The following is a 15,838-nucleotide window of genomic DNA, read 5'->3' on the forward strand; positions in this document are numbered from 1 at the left end:
CACTTAGTACAGTGCTCTGCACACAGTAAGCGCCCAATAAATACGATTGAATGAATGAATGAATGAGTGAAGCTGAGAGGAGAGAGTCTTTCCCAAGGGGAAACGTCAAAAACCTCCCCCAGCGGTGCCTGGCGCAAGCACATGGAATCTGACCTCCCTGCCTGTGCCGGTCAGTTTCTCCTTGCTCAGTGTCGGGGTGGGGCCCAGGCCGGTCACGGAAGGAAGCGGACATAGAGTTAGATTGGGTCGCCCCTCCACGGGGGTAGACTGTCGGCGGGGTCCCTGAGAGTCACCTGCCCTGATCTCCAGAAGAGCTGACCCCCACCTGCCCCTGGCTAGATGAAGGGTCTGGCCCAACATGATTCACGTCACCGGTTTCTGTTTTTTCAGTGTTCAAAACGGCCGTGGTCCTCGTGTACAAGGATGGTGCCAAGCAGAAGAAGAAACTGGTAAGAAGAGTTTGCCGTAGGTCCAAACTCACAGTCAGGTAGGAAGAGCCGTGCTGGGGCCAGGAGGGGCCGAGGCGGCCCAGACCCTGTCCCAGCCCCCCAGCCCTGACTCCGATTCCGTCCCCAGCCCAGATTCCCATCCCTGCTCCACTGACTCTGACCCCGACCCCCAGGGGTCAGAAGAAGAAGGGGCAGGGAGGGGGCTGGTGGAGGGAAGCAAAGTGTTTTCTCTTTCCTGTCAGGAGCATTTGAGAGAGGGTGTGCAGTTTCAGCTCACGTTTTGGGGGGGTTCCCAGGGCCCCCTGCTCCCGGCCCCGAGCTTGCACATTAGCAGGCTCGGCTAGTTTCGCTTCCCTTCTGTCCTCTGCACGCCAGTCCAGAGGAGTGAGGTCAGGGTTCACAGATGCCCTCCCTCCCCTCCGAGCTCCCGGCCAAGCAGGAGGGGCCCCTCACGGAGACATCTCCTCTCCTCTCTCCCCAGGGAGGGTCCCACCGGCTGTCCATATACGAAGATTGGGACCCATTCCGCTTCCGGCATATGGTTCCCACTGATGCGCTGCAGATCCGAGCCTTGGCCACCACAGGTGCCGTGGGGAGGGCGGCCTGGGGCCTCGCTTGGAGGCACAGTCTCTGCCCTTTAGGGGCTCCAAGTCAGTACGTACACAGGACTGGGAAACACACACATACACACGCGCTCACTCACACACACACTGTCCTAGTTACTAGGGGAGGGACAGGGATGGTGGGGAGGAGACATGATCATTGTCTGAATAATGGAGAAAACAGAAGACACACACACACTCATATACACATACACACTGTGTGTTGGGCACCAGAGGCGGGTGTCAAGATTGGGGAGAAGAATTGAAGTGATCCCTGCCTGCTCTCAAGAAGTTGCCAGTATAAGGAGGAGACAGGACATGTACATGCATGTGACTGTACTGGGCTGGGCACTTGGGGAGGGAGAGGGAGAAGGAGGAGACCTAGTGCCTGCCCTCAAGGGACTACATTTCTGATGGGGCAGACAAGACACATCCCCACACACCCAGCAGTAAAGCAGCAGAGGCAGTGAGCTAGAGAGGACACAAGTGACCCAAAGTCATTTACATAAGCAACCCTGGGGTCCCAGACAGCAGGCCAGGACCTCCGTGCAATCCTCCGTCCACCTCCATGCATCAGAAGGCCCTCCTTTCCTCACTGCCCAGCTGAGCTCAGGCCCCACAGGCAGCCCAGGCAAGAGTCGACATGGCTGTTGTCCTGGTTGCCCCTCCCAACCCATCCCCCACCTCCTGAAGGCAGAACCGTTTCCTCGTGAGGCGTTAGGTCTGCGACGTTGACCCCTTCCCAAGTTGGCGGGAGCCGGGGCGGCCGAATCTCCGGTTCCCTGTGCCCACCAGTGGAGACTGATCTGGGTCTGCTTCCCCCACTGTGAGGAGGGGATCCTGTGGGTGTCTGTGAGGTCCATGAGGTCCATGGGGGCTGACCACCACCATCATCCTGACACCCATTCTGGCCCAGGGAACCGGAACCCCTGAATGGAGGGATGGGAAGGGCTCTTGGGAGTGACCAGCGGCTCCCCTCCCGTGGCCTGCACCAGGGATGCTGCCCCAGAGCTCATCCTGGATTGTCGGCGGGGACCCGGCCCTCTGCACTGCCACCTCCACTGGTGGTTTGTTCCCCAGAGCTCCAGGAGCCCCCAGGCCCAGCTGCAGGGGGCGGGCCATGAGACCAGTGGAGGGTTTCCGGGAAGTGGGAAGCAGTCCGGAAGTCCTTCTTTTGGGATGTGGCCCGGTTGACCCCTCCCCTCATACCTCCCGCTCTGCAGATGCCGACACGAGTTCTGTGTGTGAGATAGTCCACGTGAAGTCTGAGTCGGAGGGGCGGCCCGAGAGAGCTTTTCACCTATGCTGCAGGTGAGTCCTGGCGCTGCGGGCTGTGGCCGGTTGGTCGGGGACGGTGCCTTCCAACCCTGGCTGTGAGCCGGGGGTAGGGCGCTCATTGTACCCATTCCTCGGCTGGCAAAACCTAGTCCTTGTGACACTCCGTCCCAGGCCAGCAAGAGGCAAGGCAGGAGTTGGGCTGAGGAGGAGTTTGAGGTGAGGGAACGTGAAGGGGAGCCAGGACGGGGTAGAGGTGAAGGGGCGTGCTTTTCCCTGGGGTCCAGGGTCACCCCTCAGCCCGGCCCTGCTCGAACTGCCCTTCCACCCTCAGCGGGTTGGGTGGCTGTGGAGACCCCGCTCCAACCTATGCCCGCAGAGGGGATGGGAAGTGCCGTGCCACCTGTTGGCAAGTTGAGTTTGGGTGGGAAGGTCTGGCGGAGAAGGGCCCCAATCTGCCCTGTCGGGAGATGTTAGGAATGCGACATGACCTAGTGGATAGAGCCTGGGCCTGCGAGTCGGGAAGACCACCATTCATTCATTCATTCAATCGTATTTATTGAGCGCTTACTGTATGCAGAGCACTGTACTAAGCGCTTGGGAGGTTTGCAACATATAGAGACGGTCCCTACCCGACAGCGGGCTCACAGTCTAGAAGGGGGAGACAGACAACAAAACAAAACATATAAACCAAATTCATTCATTCATTCAATCGTATTTATTGAGCGCTTACTGTGTGCAGAGCACTGTGCTAAGCACTTGGAAAGTACAATAAAATAAATAGAATAAATATGTACAAGTAAAATAGAGTAATAAATCTGTACAAACATATATACATATATATATATATACATTCATTCAATCGTATTTATTGAGCACTTACTGTGTGCAGAGCACTGTACTAAGCGCTTAGGAAGTACAAGTTTGCAACATATAGAGACAGTCCCTACCCGACAGCGGGTTCACAGTCTAGAAGGGGGAGACAGATAACAGAACAAAACATATAAACCAAATTCATTCATTCATTCATTCATTCAATTGTATTTATTGAGCACTTACTGTGTGCACAGCACTGTATTAAGACTTTGGAAAGTACGATAAAATAAATAGAATAAATGTGTACAATCAATCAATCGTATTTACTGAGCGCTTACTGTGTGCAGAGCACTGTACTAAGCGCTTGGGAAGTACAAGTTGGCAACACATAGAGACAGTCCCTACAAGTAAAATAAATGTACAAGTAAAAACTTGTCTACTGTGTGACCTTGGACAAGTCACTTCAATCCTCTGTGCCCCAGTTGCCTTAGCTGTAAAATGGGAATGAAGACTGTGAGCCCCATGTGGGACATGGACTGTGCCCAACCTGATTACTTTTTATCTACCCCAGCGCTTAGAATGGTGCCTGGCACATAGTAAGCGCTTAACAAATACCATTAAAAAGGAAGAGGTCTCGGGGTCTGCAGGATTTGGACCCAAGGGGCCTTGGAGGGATTTGGGTACCCCTCTGGTGGGGCTGGGGGTGGAGTGGCGGTGGCGTTTCATGGCCTGAACGAACCCCTCGACTCCCGCTGCGATATCCTTCTCTCTGATCTCCCATCCTCGTGTCTCTCCCCACTTCAATCCATACTTCATGCTGCTGCCCGGATTATCTTTGTCCAGAAACGCTCTGGGCATATTACTCCCCTCCTCAAAAATCTCCAGTGGCTACCAATCAATCTGCACATCAGGCAGAAACTCCTCACCCTGGGCTTCAAGGCTGTCCATCACCTCGCCCCCTCCTACCTCACATCCTTTCTCTCCTCCTACAGCCCACCCCGCACCCTCCGCTCCTCTGCCACTAATCTCCTCACCGTACCTCGTTCTCGCCCGTCCCGCCATCGACCCCTGGCCCACGTCATCCCCCGGGCCTGGAATGCCCTCCCTCTGCCCATCCGCCAAGCTAGCTCTCTTCCTCCCTTCAAGGCCCTACTGAGAGCTCACCTCTTCCAGGAGGCCTTCCCAGACTGAGCCCCTTCCTTCCTCTCCCCCTCGTCCCCCTCTCCATCCCCCCATCTTACCTCCTTCCCTTCCCCACAGCACCTGTATATATGTATATATGTTTGTACATATTTATTACTCTATTTATTTATTTATTTTACTTGTACATATCTATTCTATTGATTTTATTTTGTTAGTATGTTTGGTTTTGTCTCCCCCTTTTAGACTGTGAGCCCACTGTTGGGTAGGGACTGTCTCTATATGTTGCCAATTTGTACTTCCCAAGCGCTTAGGACAGTGCTCTGCACACAGTAAGCACTCAATAAATACGATTGATGATGATGATGATGATGATGATATCCCCACCACCCACTGCAGCTCCCCAGAGAGCAAGAAAGAGTTCCTGAAGGCTGTTCGCTCCGCTCTGCGTGACCAGCAGCGGCGCCAGCTGCTCCAGACCGAGAGCCTGCCGGCCGCCCAACTCTACATGCCATTCGGCGGGAAGAGGCTCAGTGCCCTCAAAGGGGCCCGGCCGGCCATGAGCAGGGCAGGTACTGCAGGGCCCCGGGGCCCCCCTCTCGCCCGCATGGGGACGGCCCCCGGGGAGGATTGAGGGGTGGGGGTTGGAGGATGGCCGAGGCCGGGCTGCATCTCTGGGGGTGGACCAGGTCCGGCTGAGGGCCTGCTGTCCCCACCTCGCCACTTCGGCCCGCGGGGCTGGCGGTTCCCGGGAATCCACTGCGGGATTCTGGGGCCACTGAGGGTCATGGGGACTTGGCCTGTTGGGGAGTCCCCGAGCGGAGGCGGGAGCTCGACCTGTTGCTGCCCCTGTCCCCCCCCCGCCCCACCTGCCAGCTGTCCCCCGGCCAGGCAGAGCAGGACAGAGCCTCGGCTAGGAGGGAGAGATGCCAGCTCCTGAACCCCAGTACCACCAGCCTCCCGCCCCACCGTGTATCTCCACTCCCTGGGTACCGACAGCAAGGGGCCAGGCAGAATACGTCTCTGGCCCCCAGACCCTCTGGCCTCCGGGCCCCGTGAGGGCTTGCTTGGGGGATGGGGGACGAGGGGCAGCCTGGCCCATGAGCTCACAGCCAGCCCCCGTCCGTGCAGTGTCTGCCCCCAGCAAGTCCCTGGTGAGGAGACGTCGCCGGCTGGCCCGGAACCGGTTCACCATCGACGCCGATGACGTGGCCGCCGACAGCCCAGACCGGGAGCCCCGGCCCCCGCCCGCCGCGGCCAGCCGTGACACCGACCGCTGGGTGGAAGAGCAGCTGGACCTGGCCGAGCAGCTGGATGACCAGCTGGGCCTCAAAGAGACGGACATTCTCAGCGACGAGGATGACAGCGGCCAGGCCGGGGGGGACGGGGAGCCGCAGGACCGGTCGCGGGCTTCCTCCATCACGGCTGGAGGACCGCGGGGGCAGGGGGCCGCGACCGGCCACGCGGCCCGCCTGGCACAGCTGAGGAAGCAGGCCGCTCTGTCGGGGCCCGCCGTGGGCCCGGAGGAGCCCAGGGAAGAGGCCGTCTGGGTTCGGCGCCAAGATTTTGTTCCCTCCAGGAAGCTGAACACTGAGATCTAAGGCCGCCTCACCCCGTCCACCCTCCCTGTCTCCCTTCCGCCCTCCTGTCCTCCTCCCCGGGCCTTCCGTGGATAATGCTCGCCCCACCCGAGGTGGCTCCCCGGGCCCGGCTGACCTCCCCCCACGCGGTCGCGGCCTCCAACGCTCCACACCAACACGTTTCCCAGTTCCGGGCGGAATAAGCTGAGTCCTGTCTTGTGTCGCTGCAGGGGCAGGGGGTATTTATTTCAGAATCCGGGCTGGAGGCCCCGGGTCGCGGGGAGGGGACGGGAGGGGTGGGTATTTATTGTCAGAATCGAGGCCGGAGGTCACAGGGATGAGTTACCCTGCTGGTAGCCGGGCCAGGGGGTGGTCCCCCGGTTCCTCGATGTTCCCATAGCTGTGAAGTCGTACCCCTGTGCCTGAGCCCTCCCCGGCCAGGGACCCTCAGGGGACCCCAACAGCGTCGGTCCGTCTCAGGGCTGGGGGACATGGGCCGCGGGCTCGGCCTGGGACTTTCTGTTCCTGTTTTTCGTTCCGGGTCCGGAGCCAGGGCTGAGCCAATAGCTGTGACTCCTCTTCTCCCTGGCTTGGGTCCCAAGGCCTCGCTGGACAGAGACATTCCATATCCCAGAGGCTCCGGGGTGACCGGGCTTGGGGTTCCTTGGGCCCGAGCCCTGGGAGCGTGTCCACCCTCTAGGAGTCACCTCCCTGGCACTTGGGAGACGGGAGTCCCCTGCCGCCAACTGGGTTTCTCTCAGCGCCGAACAGGGCGGTGGCTAGCAGTCCCTTCACCAGCCCCCTCCTTACCACACACACACTCCTTTCATGCCAATTGAACAGGGTAAAAACGCTAAATCTAGTGTTTTCATTCGACTTCCAAGTGAAAGCAGGTTAAAGCACTTTGGGTTTTTTTTTACTTTTCTGCCCTTTTCACAGCTTCTCGAGATTTGAACAGGAAGTTCCCATCAGGGCTGCTCCCTTTCCCCCGTTTTATATCACTAGGAGCCCCGGAGTCGAGGGATTTAGTTAGAGCCGCCTCTCCAGAGGCCCGATTGGATCCCCGGCTGCGAGCCGAGGTGAAGCTGACACAGGTCCGATCATCACCGTTAGTGCTCTGGGCCTGCTCGTTTCCCCGCTCCTTTCTACCCTCCCCACCACCCCCACCCTACTCCCTCCCACTCTCCTTTTCCTTTCCTGACTCCTCCTCCTCCTCCTCCTCGCTTCCCCACCTCCTACCTGCCCGGTGTTCTAGGCCCGGACTTGATCGGCTGACCGTTTGGTTCTGTGGAACTTTTGCTGATCTGGGGTGACCGTGGAGTCTGACCGTCTGTGGCACAGCTGGGCCCGCTTGGGCCCCTCAGTCTCCCCCGGTTCTGGTCCGGAAAAGTCTGGTGCTTGGAGAGAGGCCATTGTCTCTGTACATAATGTCATGATATGTCTATGTCAAAGGTTCTTATATATTTCTTTTATAAGCTGAAAGAAGGTCTATTTTTATGTTTTTTGGTCTATGATTGGAGCGTTGTAAATGCCTGTCCGACAATAAAACTCAAAAACGGCTGATCAGCTTGGTTTGGTTGGGTGGGTGGGAACGGAGGGAGGAAGAGAAAACACGGTTCCTGCCCTCAAGGGGCTGCAAGCCTGATGGCAAGACAGGGCAAATGCACCCCCCCCCCCCCCACACACAAACACACACATGTGCACAAGTAGACAGTGAAGTAGTAAGGGGCAGCCGCACCCTGTGCATTGAGGAGTGTATGATGCCACGAGCCAGATTTCAGACACAGGTGAAATGCCCGATGACATATATGTTTCTCGAGTCCTCTGTTCTGCAGAAAGGAGATTGCAAAAACTAAGGTCTTATCACTCTTCCAGAGTTTTTCCTCTTTTAGGCGTGCGTGGCTGGTCCTGGGTCCGGGGAGGCCTCTCTCAGTCTCCACCGTCCCCACCTGCAACCTCCTGCCCTCTGAAAAGTTCAAAAGCAGGATCAACCAAGGCAAAGAAGAGCAAATGAGAGTGAGCCCAAGCCCCAGGGGAAAGAACGCGGGCCTGGGAATCAGAGGACTTGGGTTCCAACCTCGGCTTGGCCACTTCCCTGCTGTGTGTGCCCTTGGGTAAGTCATTTGGCTTTTGTGTCCCTCTGTTTCCTCATTTATAAAATGGGAACTAAATACTTGTTCTTCCCTCATGGACTGAATGGGAGCCGCATGGTCTGATTGTTATTGCCTCAACCCCAGTGTTTGGCTCATAGTAAGTGCTTAACAAATACCGTTATTACTATTGGCATGACAAATTCAGAGTGACATTTAGAAGCGATCACTCACGCTGTTTCCCAGAAAGTGAAAATTGTAGAGTGGCTTTTCAGCTTTCACGGACTCTCGGAGTCAGGGACAGGTGTCCAGGGCCCTCTCTGTGGGGCCTCATGGGAAATTTGAGCAGGCTGCCTGTGGGTGCAAGTGGATCCTGCTGGTGACGGCTCTTTCCGGAGCGAATCCAGAGCACGGAATGCTCCCTCTGAGTGAGGAAGGGCTGCCTGGAGGCACGGGGCTGAACTGAATCACCCGTGGCCCTGTGTGTGAGCCTACTATTGGGTTGGGACCGTCTCTATATGTTGCCAACTTGTACCTCCCAAGCGCTTAGTACAGTGCTCTGCACACAGTAAGCGCTCAATAAATACGATTGAATGAATGAATGAATGATGCAGAGCCAGGGAATCTTCCAGGAGGAAAGGAAACCCCGGAGGGAGGGGGAGCCCCCTCTCCGCCCCATCCGCACAGCGGCCAGGAATTAAACAGGAAGAGGGGCTTGGCTGAACTCAGGTTCTGTGGGAAGGGAGCGGGTATGGGGGTCGGGCTTTGGGGATCGGGGCTCAGGGTTGTGGGGACCTGGGACCTGCAGTCCGGGGGCAAGAAGCCCTCTCAGTCCTGGCCCCAGGGCATGGTGGGGTGTTTATGCCTCCCTGAGTCAGGAAAGAAGGATGTGGGAGAGGGTCCGGGCAACCCCGGGGTTTAAAGTGCCACTTCCAGTGCTCCAAGCGAGTCCTCCTCTCGCCCACTGTTTTAGAGCCCAAAGAGTCTCCACCGAAACTTTCTGCTCCTCCGCTCTCACCCCTGAGTCTGGCCAGGATTCTCTGCAGGGTGAGGGGAGAGATTCTAGCAATAGAAGTTGGGCTGAAAACAAATTTAGAGTCTCGTTACATTAATAGTAATAATAAGAAGAAGCATGGATTAGTGGATAAGAGCATGGGACTGGGAGTCAGAAGGACATGGGTTTTAATCCTGGCTCCGTGACTTCACTTCACTACTCTGTGCCTCAGTTCCCTCATCTGTAAACTGGGGGTTAAGACTGCGAGCCCCATATGGGACATGAGCCATGTCCAATCTGATTATTTTGTATCTACCCCAGCACTTAGTACATTGTCTGGCACATAGTAAGTGCTTAAGAAATACCATTTTAAAAAAATTGGACTCTGAATGTGCGTGTGTGTGTGTGTGTGTGTGTGTGTGTGTGTGTGTGTGTGTGTGTGTGATCTCAGCTTGTGTGTCTGTGGGTGTCTCTGAGTGTATGTGCAGCCATTGTGGATGCCTGAGTCTGGGCGTGGGGCCCCATGCACCGCTCATATATCGATTTATTACTCTATTTATTTTACTTGTACATAGTTACTATTTTATTTATTTTGTTAATGATGTGCATTTAGCTTTAATTCTTTTTGTTCTGACGACTTGACATCTGTCCACATGTTTTGTTTTGTTGTCTGTCTCCCACTTTTAGACTGTGAGACCATCGTTGGGTAGGGACCGCCTCTATATGTTGCCAACTTGTACTTCCCAAGCGCTTAGTACAGTGCTCTGCACACAGGAAGCGCTCAATAAATACGACTGAATGAGTGAATGAATGAATGAATGAATGATTGATCAAGTCCTTCCCTTTGCCCCAGGCCCTGCAAGGTCGGCTGATGACCACGTTCTGCCGGGCCCCGCCCCGCAGAGCATCGTTCCAACACAACCTGCAAGGAGAATGCCCACCTGGATGCCGCCCCATCCCCCATATGCGGATTCAGGTTGTTGGTAAGCTGCCCCGCCTGCGCCAGCCACTGCCCATGCTGGAGCTGTGGGCGGTTTATAGGGCTGAGGGCGTAATCACAAGATTCCTCTGCCTGCCAAACTTTAGAAGCGGCTTCTCATTTACGCTTGGCTTCGGGGACGGCCCTCCAATGCCTGTGCCCGAGCTGGGACTCACCTTACACGGCCAGGAGGTCCCCCCACGCCGGCTGGGCCTCACCCCGCATGGCCAGGGCCTCCCCCAGACCGGGTGGGCCTCAGTCTGCACGGCTGGGGCCTTACCCCACACCAGCTGGGCCTTCTCCTGGCTCTGGGAGTGTCTCGCGGGTCAGCGCGATGCAGGCTTGGGGGGAGCTGTAGGACCAGAGTGAAGGTTTTGGGGAACGGGAGGGAGGCTATAGGAGAGGTGAGAGGTTATGTGTGTACTGCAGGGCAGAAGGTGGGAAGACCAAACAGTCTCTGGCTGAGCCTGGCGGTCGGATCGTTTGGCCGTGGGTATTCCCCCTTTCAGAGCCGCCTTGGACTCGCTCCCTTCCGGCCCCAGCCCTGCCCCGTTGGCGTTGCAGGTGTCGGGGGTCGGGGTGATACGTGTAACTGGCTTGCTTGGAAACCCATACAGGAGGTTTGCTGGCCGAGGGTGCGTCCCTGTCTGTCTGCCATAGTGGAAGAAGCCCGACCGCCTCCGTCGACCCCCGGCCTGCAATGCCCTCCCTCCACACATCTGCCAAGCTAGCTCTCTTCCTCCCTTCAAAGCCCTACTGAGAGCTCACCTCCTCCAGGAGGCCTTCCCACACTGAGCCCCCTCCTTCCTCTCCCCCCTTCCCCCTCTTCATCCCCCCCCTTAACTCCTTCTCCTCCCCACAGCACCTGTATATATGTTTGTACAGATTTAGTACTCTATTTTACTTGTACATATTTACTATTCTATTCATTTTCTTAATGATGTGCATCTAGCTTTATTTCTATTTATTCTGATGACTTGACACCTATCCACATGTTTTGTTGTCTGTCTCCCTCTTCTAGGCTGTGAGCCCGTTGTCGGGTAGGGACCGTCTCTATATGTTGCCAACTTGTACTTCCCAAGCGCTTAGTCCAGTATTCTGCACACAGTAAGCGCTCAATAAATACGATTGAATGAATGAATGAATGAATGAGAGAGAGAGAGAGTCGAGCCGGGGGCCTGACCCACGGGAGAGATACAGGCTGGGGGTCTGACCCATGGGAGAGGCCCGGGCCCGGGGGCTTGACCCGCCGGAAAGGGTTGTGCCAGGGGCCGGACCCATGGGAGGGGTTTGGGTTGGGTGCCCAGGCAGGTCAATCCTAGGGGAAGAAGGGATGGACAGTCCGACTACTGGGAGACCATAGCGGAAGCAGTGTAGTCTAATGGATAGAGCACAGGCCTGGGTGAAGGACCTGGGTTCTAACCCCAGCTCTACCACTTGTCTGCTGTGTGACTTTGGGCAAGTCACGTCACTTCTCTGTGCCTCAGTTCCCTCATCTGTAAAATGGGGATTAAGACTGTGAGTCCCATATGGGACATGGATTGAGTCCAACCTGATTACTTTGTATCAATCCCAGCACTTAGAACAGTGCCTGGCACATAATAAGCACTTAACTAATACCATAAAAAAATCACAGCCACAAGCCAAGACCTACGGGGCTCCCCCTCTATGGGCACAGCCCCATCAGGGGTTAGCGATAAAGCTTGCCATCCACCACTGTACAGAGCTAAACCTGCCTACCTCACAGCTCTATTAGAGTCGGAATAAGGGCAAAGGAACAGGGGAGGCTGGTTTGGGAGGCAAAAGACCTGCCATGTCACTTTGGACAAGTCACTCGATATCTCTGGGCCTGTTTCCTCACCTGTACAATGGCGATAACCGTCCCTGCAGTCAGGGCTGGGGAACCCTTCTCCAGGTTGTGAGAAAATGAGATCACTGAGGTGACACGACTTAGGAGAAAGAAAAACACCTCACCAATCAGGGTTTGTGTTTAGTGCTGTGTGGTGCTGAGCAACTCTTCTAGGCACAGGTGCCATGCCAAGCACCTCTGGTGGGGCAGGGGCTTGATGCCAAGCACTTGTGTTGGACAGAGGTGCCATGTTGAACACCTCTGGTGGGCAGGGATGTGGTGCCAAGCACCTCTGGTAGGCAGGGTAATGGTGCCAAGCACCTCTGGTGGGCCGGGGTGTGATGCCAAGTATCTCTGTTGGGGAGGGTGCTGTGTTTCAGTATTTATGATGGGAAAGGCATTGTCCTGGGTGCCTGCAGTGGGCAGGACACTCTACCAGGGAAGCACAGGGTGGTGACCGGAAATGCCCATGGTCTAGACCAGTGGTGATCCAGTCCTATGCGTGCTGTGCCACTCCTTACCCCAGGCCTGGCTCTCCCAGCAAGTCACTGGTGCAAAAGGCATTTCTGATGATCAGGGCCCGGCCCTTCTCCCTGGCACAGCCGCTTTCATCTGTGAATCACAAAGCGTTTTGAGCCCAGCTCAGACCTCATAATCCTCCCATTGGGCGTCGCCTCGGTGGGGAGGGAGGAAGCAGCACCTGTATATATGTATATATGTTTGTACAGATTTATTACTCTGTTTATTTATTTATTTATTTTACTTGTACATATCTATTCTATTTATTTTATTTTGTTAGTATGTTTGGTTTTGTTCTCTGTCTCCCCCTTTTAGACTGTGAGCCCACTGTTGGGTAGGGACTGTCTCTATATGTTGCCAATTTGTACTTCCCAAGCGCTTAGTACAGTGCTCTGCACATAGTAAGTGCTCAATAAATATGATTGATGATGATGATGATGAAAGGGGCACCTGTGGGCTCCCGGCCATTGGTGGAGCATTCCAGCTGTGGGCACAGTGGGAGCAAGTGCTCCCCTCCCCCAGTTCATTCATTCATTCATTCAATCAAATTTATTGAGCGCTTACTTTGTGCAGAGTACTGTACTAAGCACTTGGGAAGTACAAGTTGGCAACATATAGAGACGGTCCCTACCCAACAACGGGCTCACAGTCTAGAAGGGGGAGACAGACAACAAAACAAAACATGTGGACAGGTGTCAAGCCATCAGAATAAATTGAAATAAAGCTAGATGCACATCATTAAGAAAATAGAATAGTAAACATGTACAAGTAAATAGAGTACTAAATCTGTACAAACATATATACAGGTGCTGTGGGGAGGGGAAGGAGGTAGGGTGGGGGGGGATGGGGAGGAGGAGAGGAAGGAGGGGGCTCAGTCTGGGAAGGCCTCCTGGAGGAGGTGAGCTCTCAGTAGGGCTTTGAAGGGAGGAAGAGAGCGAGCTTGGCGGATAGGCGGAGGGAGGGAATTCCGGGCCAGGGGGAGGACGTGGGCCGGGGGTCGACGGTGGGATGGGCGAGAGCGAGGCACGGTGAGGAGATTAGCAGCAGATGAGCAGAGGGTGCAGGCTGGGCTGTAGAAAGAGAGAAGGGAGGTGAGGTAGGAGGGGACACGCACGGGAGCCCTTAGGGAGGTGGACCAGGTGGCAGCCGGACGGGCCTTCGCCCCCGCAGCTGAACCCCTGTGCCTCTGCCCGGCTGCGGTGACAGGAGGCTTTGAAGCTGCAGCCCCCGCAACCGTGTTCTTGGCCCGGTGCAGTTCAGAGACCCACTGAGCCTCAAAGGGCCCAGCGCCCTTTACGAGTGCCATCGCTTCTTCCCAGGTAATTAAACGCCAACTCACAGGGTAGAGAAGCATCTGCCGGGAGGCTGGGCCACTCCACCCAGCCAGGAGCAGGGTATAAGAGCCTGGACGCTCGAGGAGGCCGCAGCAGCAGCAACGGCGGCAGCGACGACAGCAGCAGCAGTAGCCACAGCTGCAGCCACACTCGAGGACCAGCCGTGCCGTCGACCCTCACCTACCGCCATGTCCTATAACCGCTTCCCGCGGAACTGCTCGCCCAGGCCCTTGGGCGGCCGCTGCAGCACTCCGGCCACCGTCTCCAATGACACCCTGGAGACCGGATGCCAGGGCGGGTTCTACCTGCCCAGCTCCTTCCAGGGCAACTCCTGGCTGCTAGACCATTGCCAGGAGACCTGCTGCGAGCCCGCCATCTGCCAGCAAACCACCTGCATCTCTAGCCCCGCCCAGATCTGCCGGCCCTCGCCCTGCCCGGTGCCCGTGCCCTGTCAGACCACGACGTGCACCCGGCCTCTCAGCTTCGTGGCCAGGCCCTGCCAGACCACGGGTGGCATCTCCAGCCTGTGCCAACCTGCCTGCACCGTGTCCAGGACGTACAAGCAGTCTTGCGTGTCCAACTGTCGGTCGACCTGCTGAGGGGCCGCCGGGTCGAAGCCTTGCCTGTGTTCCCGGGAATGGCTGGCATGCCGTCCAGCACCCATCCAGCTAGCGCCTACTGCCCCTCGCTTAGTCCAGCGGCTCCCCTCCGCTGTAGCCGGCCGCTGGCTGCCCTCCTTTTCGAGGCCCTGTCTGTCCAGAGTAAGGCTCAGCTCCCGGGTCGGGCCTCTCTGCCCCGATTCACATCTTCACCCACTGCAGCCAGTGAGGCTTCGTTTCGTCTCCGGCTTCTCTTGCCACGGTGGCTTCCGTGAGGGAGCGTGTCTGTCTGTTTGCTAATAAACTTAAATATTCTGGCATCGCACTTGTGTTTCCAACAGAGGCTTCATTCCTGGCCCCGGCGGGTGGGGGGGCAAAGGCCTGAGAGTGGTGGGGGAGGTGGGAGGGAAGGGCGGTCCAGGGGATGGCCCCACAGGTCGGCTGACTCGGGAGGTGGGAAAAGTGACCTCATTCTCCTGTCCCTCACCTTGAGGGCAGAGTGTTGCATCTCGGGCTCGAGGGAAGACAATCCGAAGATCCCTTTTTTTCTTTTCTTTTTTTTTAAGTGGTATTTGTTCAGTACTTCCTATGTGCCAAGCACTGTAGAGAAGCAGCGTGGCTTAGTAGAACAAGCAGGAGCTTGGGAGTCAGAGGTTGTGGATTCTAATTCCGGCTCCGCCTCTTATCAGATGTGTGACTCTGGGCAAGTCACTTAACTTTTCTGTGCCTCAGTTACCTCATCCGTGAAATGGGGATTGAGACTGTGAGCCCCACGTGGGACAACCTGATTACCTTAGATCCACTCCAGGGCTTAGAACGGCGCTTGGCACAGAGTAAGCACTTAACGAATACTATTATTACCGCACTCTCCCAAGTGCTTAATAATAATAATAATAATGGTGGCATTTGTAAGCGTTTACTATGAGCAGATCACTGTTCTAAGCGCTGGGGGGATATCAGGTTGTCCCACGTGGGGCTCACAGTCTTAATCCCCATTTTACAGATGAGGTCACTGAGGCTCAGAGAAGTGAAGTGACTTGCCCAAGGTCACACAGCAGACATGTGGCAGAGTCGGGAGTGTTCTGCGCACAGTAAGCGCTCCATAAACACCATTGATTGAGTATCAAGTATGAGAAGCACCGTGGCTCAGTGGAAAGAGCCCGGGCTTTGGAGTCAGAGGTCATGGGTTCAAATCCCGCCTCGGCCACTTGTCAGCTGTGTGACTTTGGGCAAGTCACTTAACTTCTCTGGGCCTCAGTTTCCTCATCTGTAAAATAGGGATAAAGACTGTGACCCCCACGGGGGCCAACCTGATCACCTGGTAACCTCCCCAGCGCTTAGAACAGTGCTTTGCACATAGTAAGCACTTAATAAATGCCATCATTATTATTATTATAATTATTATCGAGCCGGCGATCCGCGAGTTTGTGGAGCGTCTGGCCCCAGGCCGGCGACGGGCCCCGTTATCTCGAGCCTTAAGACTTTAGACTGTGAGCCCACTGCTGGGTAGGGACTGTCTCTATATGTTGCCAACTTGTACTTCCCAAGCGCTTAGTCCAGTGCTCTGCACACGGTAAGCGCTCAATAAATACGATTGATTGATTGATTGATT

The 15,838-nt window shown here is 55.9% G+C and overlaps 2 protein-coding genes across 2 annotated transcripts in view; both read left to right on the plus strand.

The window, feature by feature from the left end:
* TIAM1 (TIAM Rac1 associated GEF 1) overlaps positions 1 to 7,422 on the plus strand; it is a 94,398-nt gene extending 86,976 nt beyond the window's left edge. Inside the window, exons 23-27 of the mRNA XM_038766188.1 lie at positions 391 to 449; positions 931 to 1,033; positions 2,275 to 2,362; positions 4,682 to 4,854; positions 5,414 to 7,422. Coding sequence (XP_038622116.1) covers positions 391 to 449; positions 931 to 1,033; positions 2,275 to 2,362; positions 4,682 to 4,854; positions 5,414 to 5,883 — 893 coding nt within the window. The 3' untranslated portion in view covers positions 5,884 to 7,422. The remainder of the gene's footprint in view (positions 1 to 390; positions 450 to 930; positions 1,034 to 2,274; positions 2,363 to 4,681; positions 4,855 to 5,413) is intronic.
* A 99-nt stretch (positions 7,423 to 7,521) lies between these two features.
* LOC119945160 (keratin-associated protein 11-1) lies at positions 7,522 to 14,551 on the plus strand. Its single transcript, XM_038766189.1, has 3 exons — positions 7,522 to 7,976; positions 9,800 to 9,929; positions 13,613 to 14,551. Exon 3 carries the CDS (start codon positions 13,816 to 13,818, stop codon positions 14,224 to 14,226), a length of 411 nt encoding a protein of 136 aa, XP_038622117.1. The 5' UTR covers positions 7,522 to 7,976; positions 9,800 to 9,929; positions 13,613 to 13,815; the 3' UTR covers positions 14,227 to 14,551.
* Positions 14,552 to 15,838: the final 1,287 nt, after the last annotated feature.

This window comes from Tachyglossus aculeatus, chromosome 24 (assembly GCF_015852505.1).
Source record: "Tachyglossus aculeatus isolate mTacAcu1 chromosome 24, mTacAcu1.pri, whole genome shotgun sequence".
Taxonomy (NCBI): domain Eukaryota; kingdom Metazoa; phylum Chordata; class Mammalia; order Monotremata; family Tachyglossidae; genus Tachyglossus; species Tachyglossus aculeatus.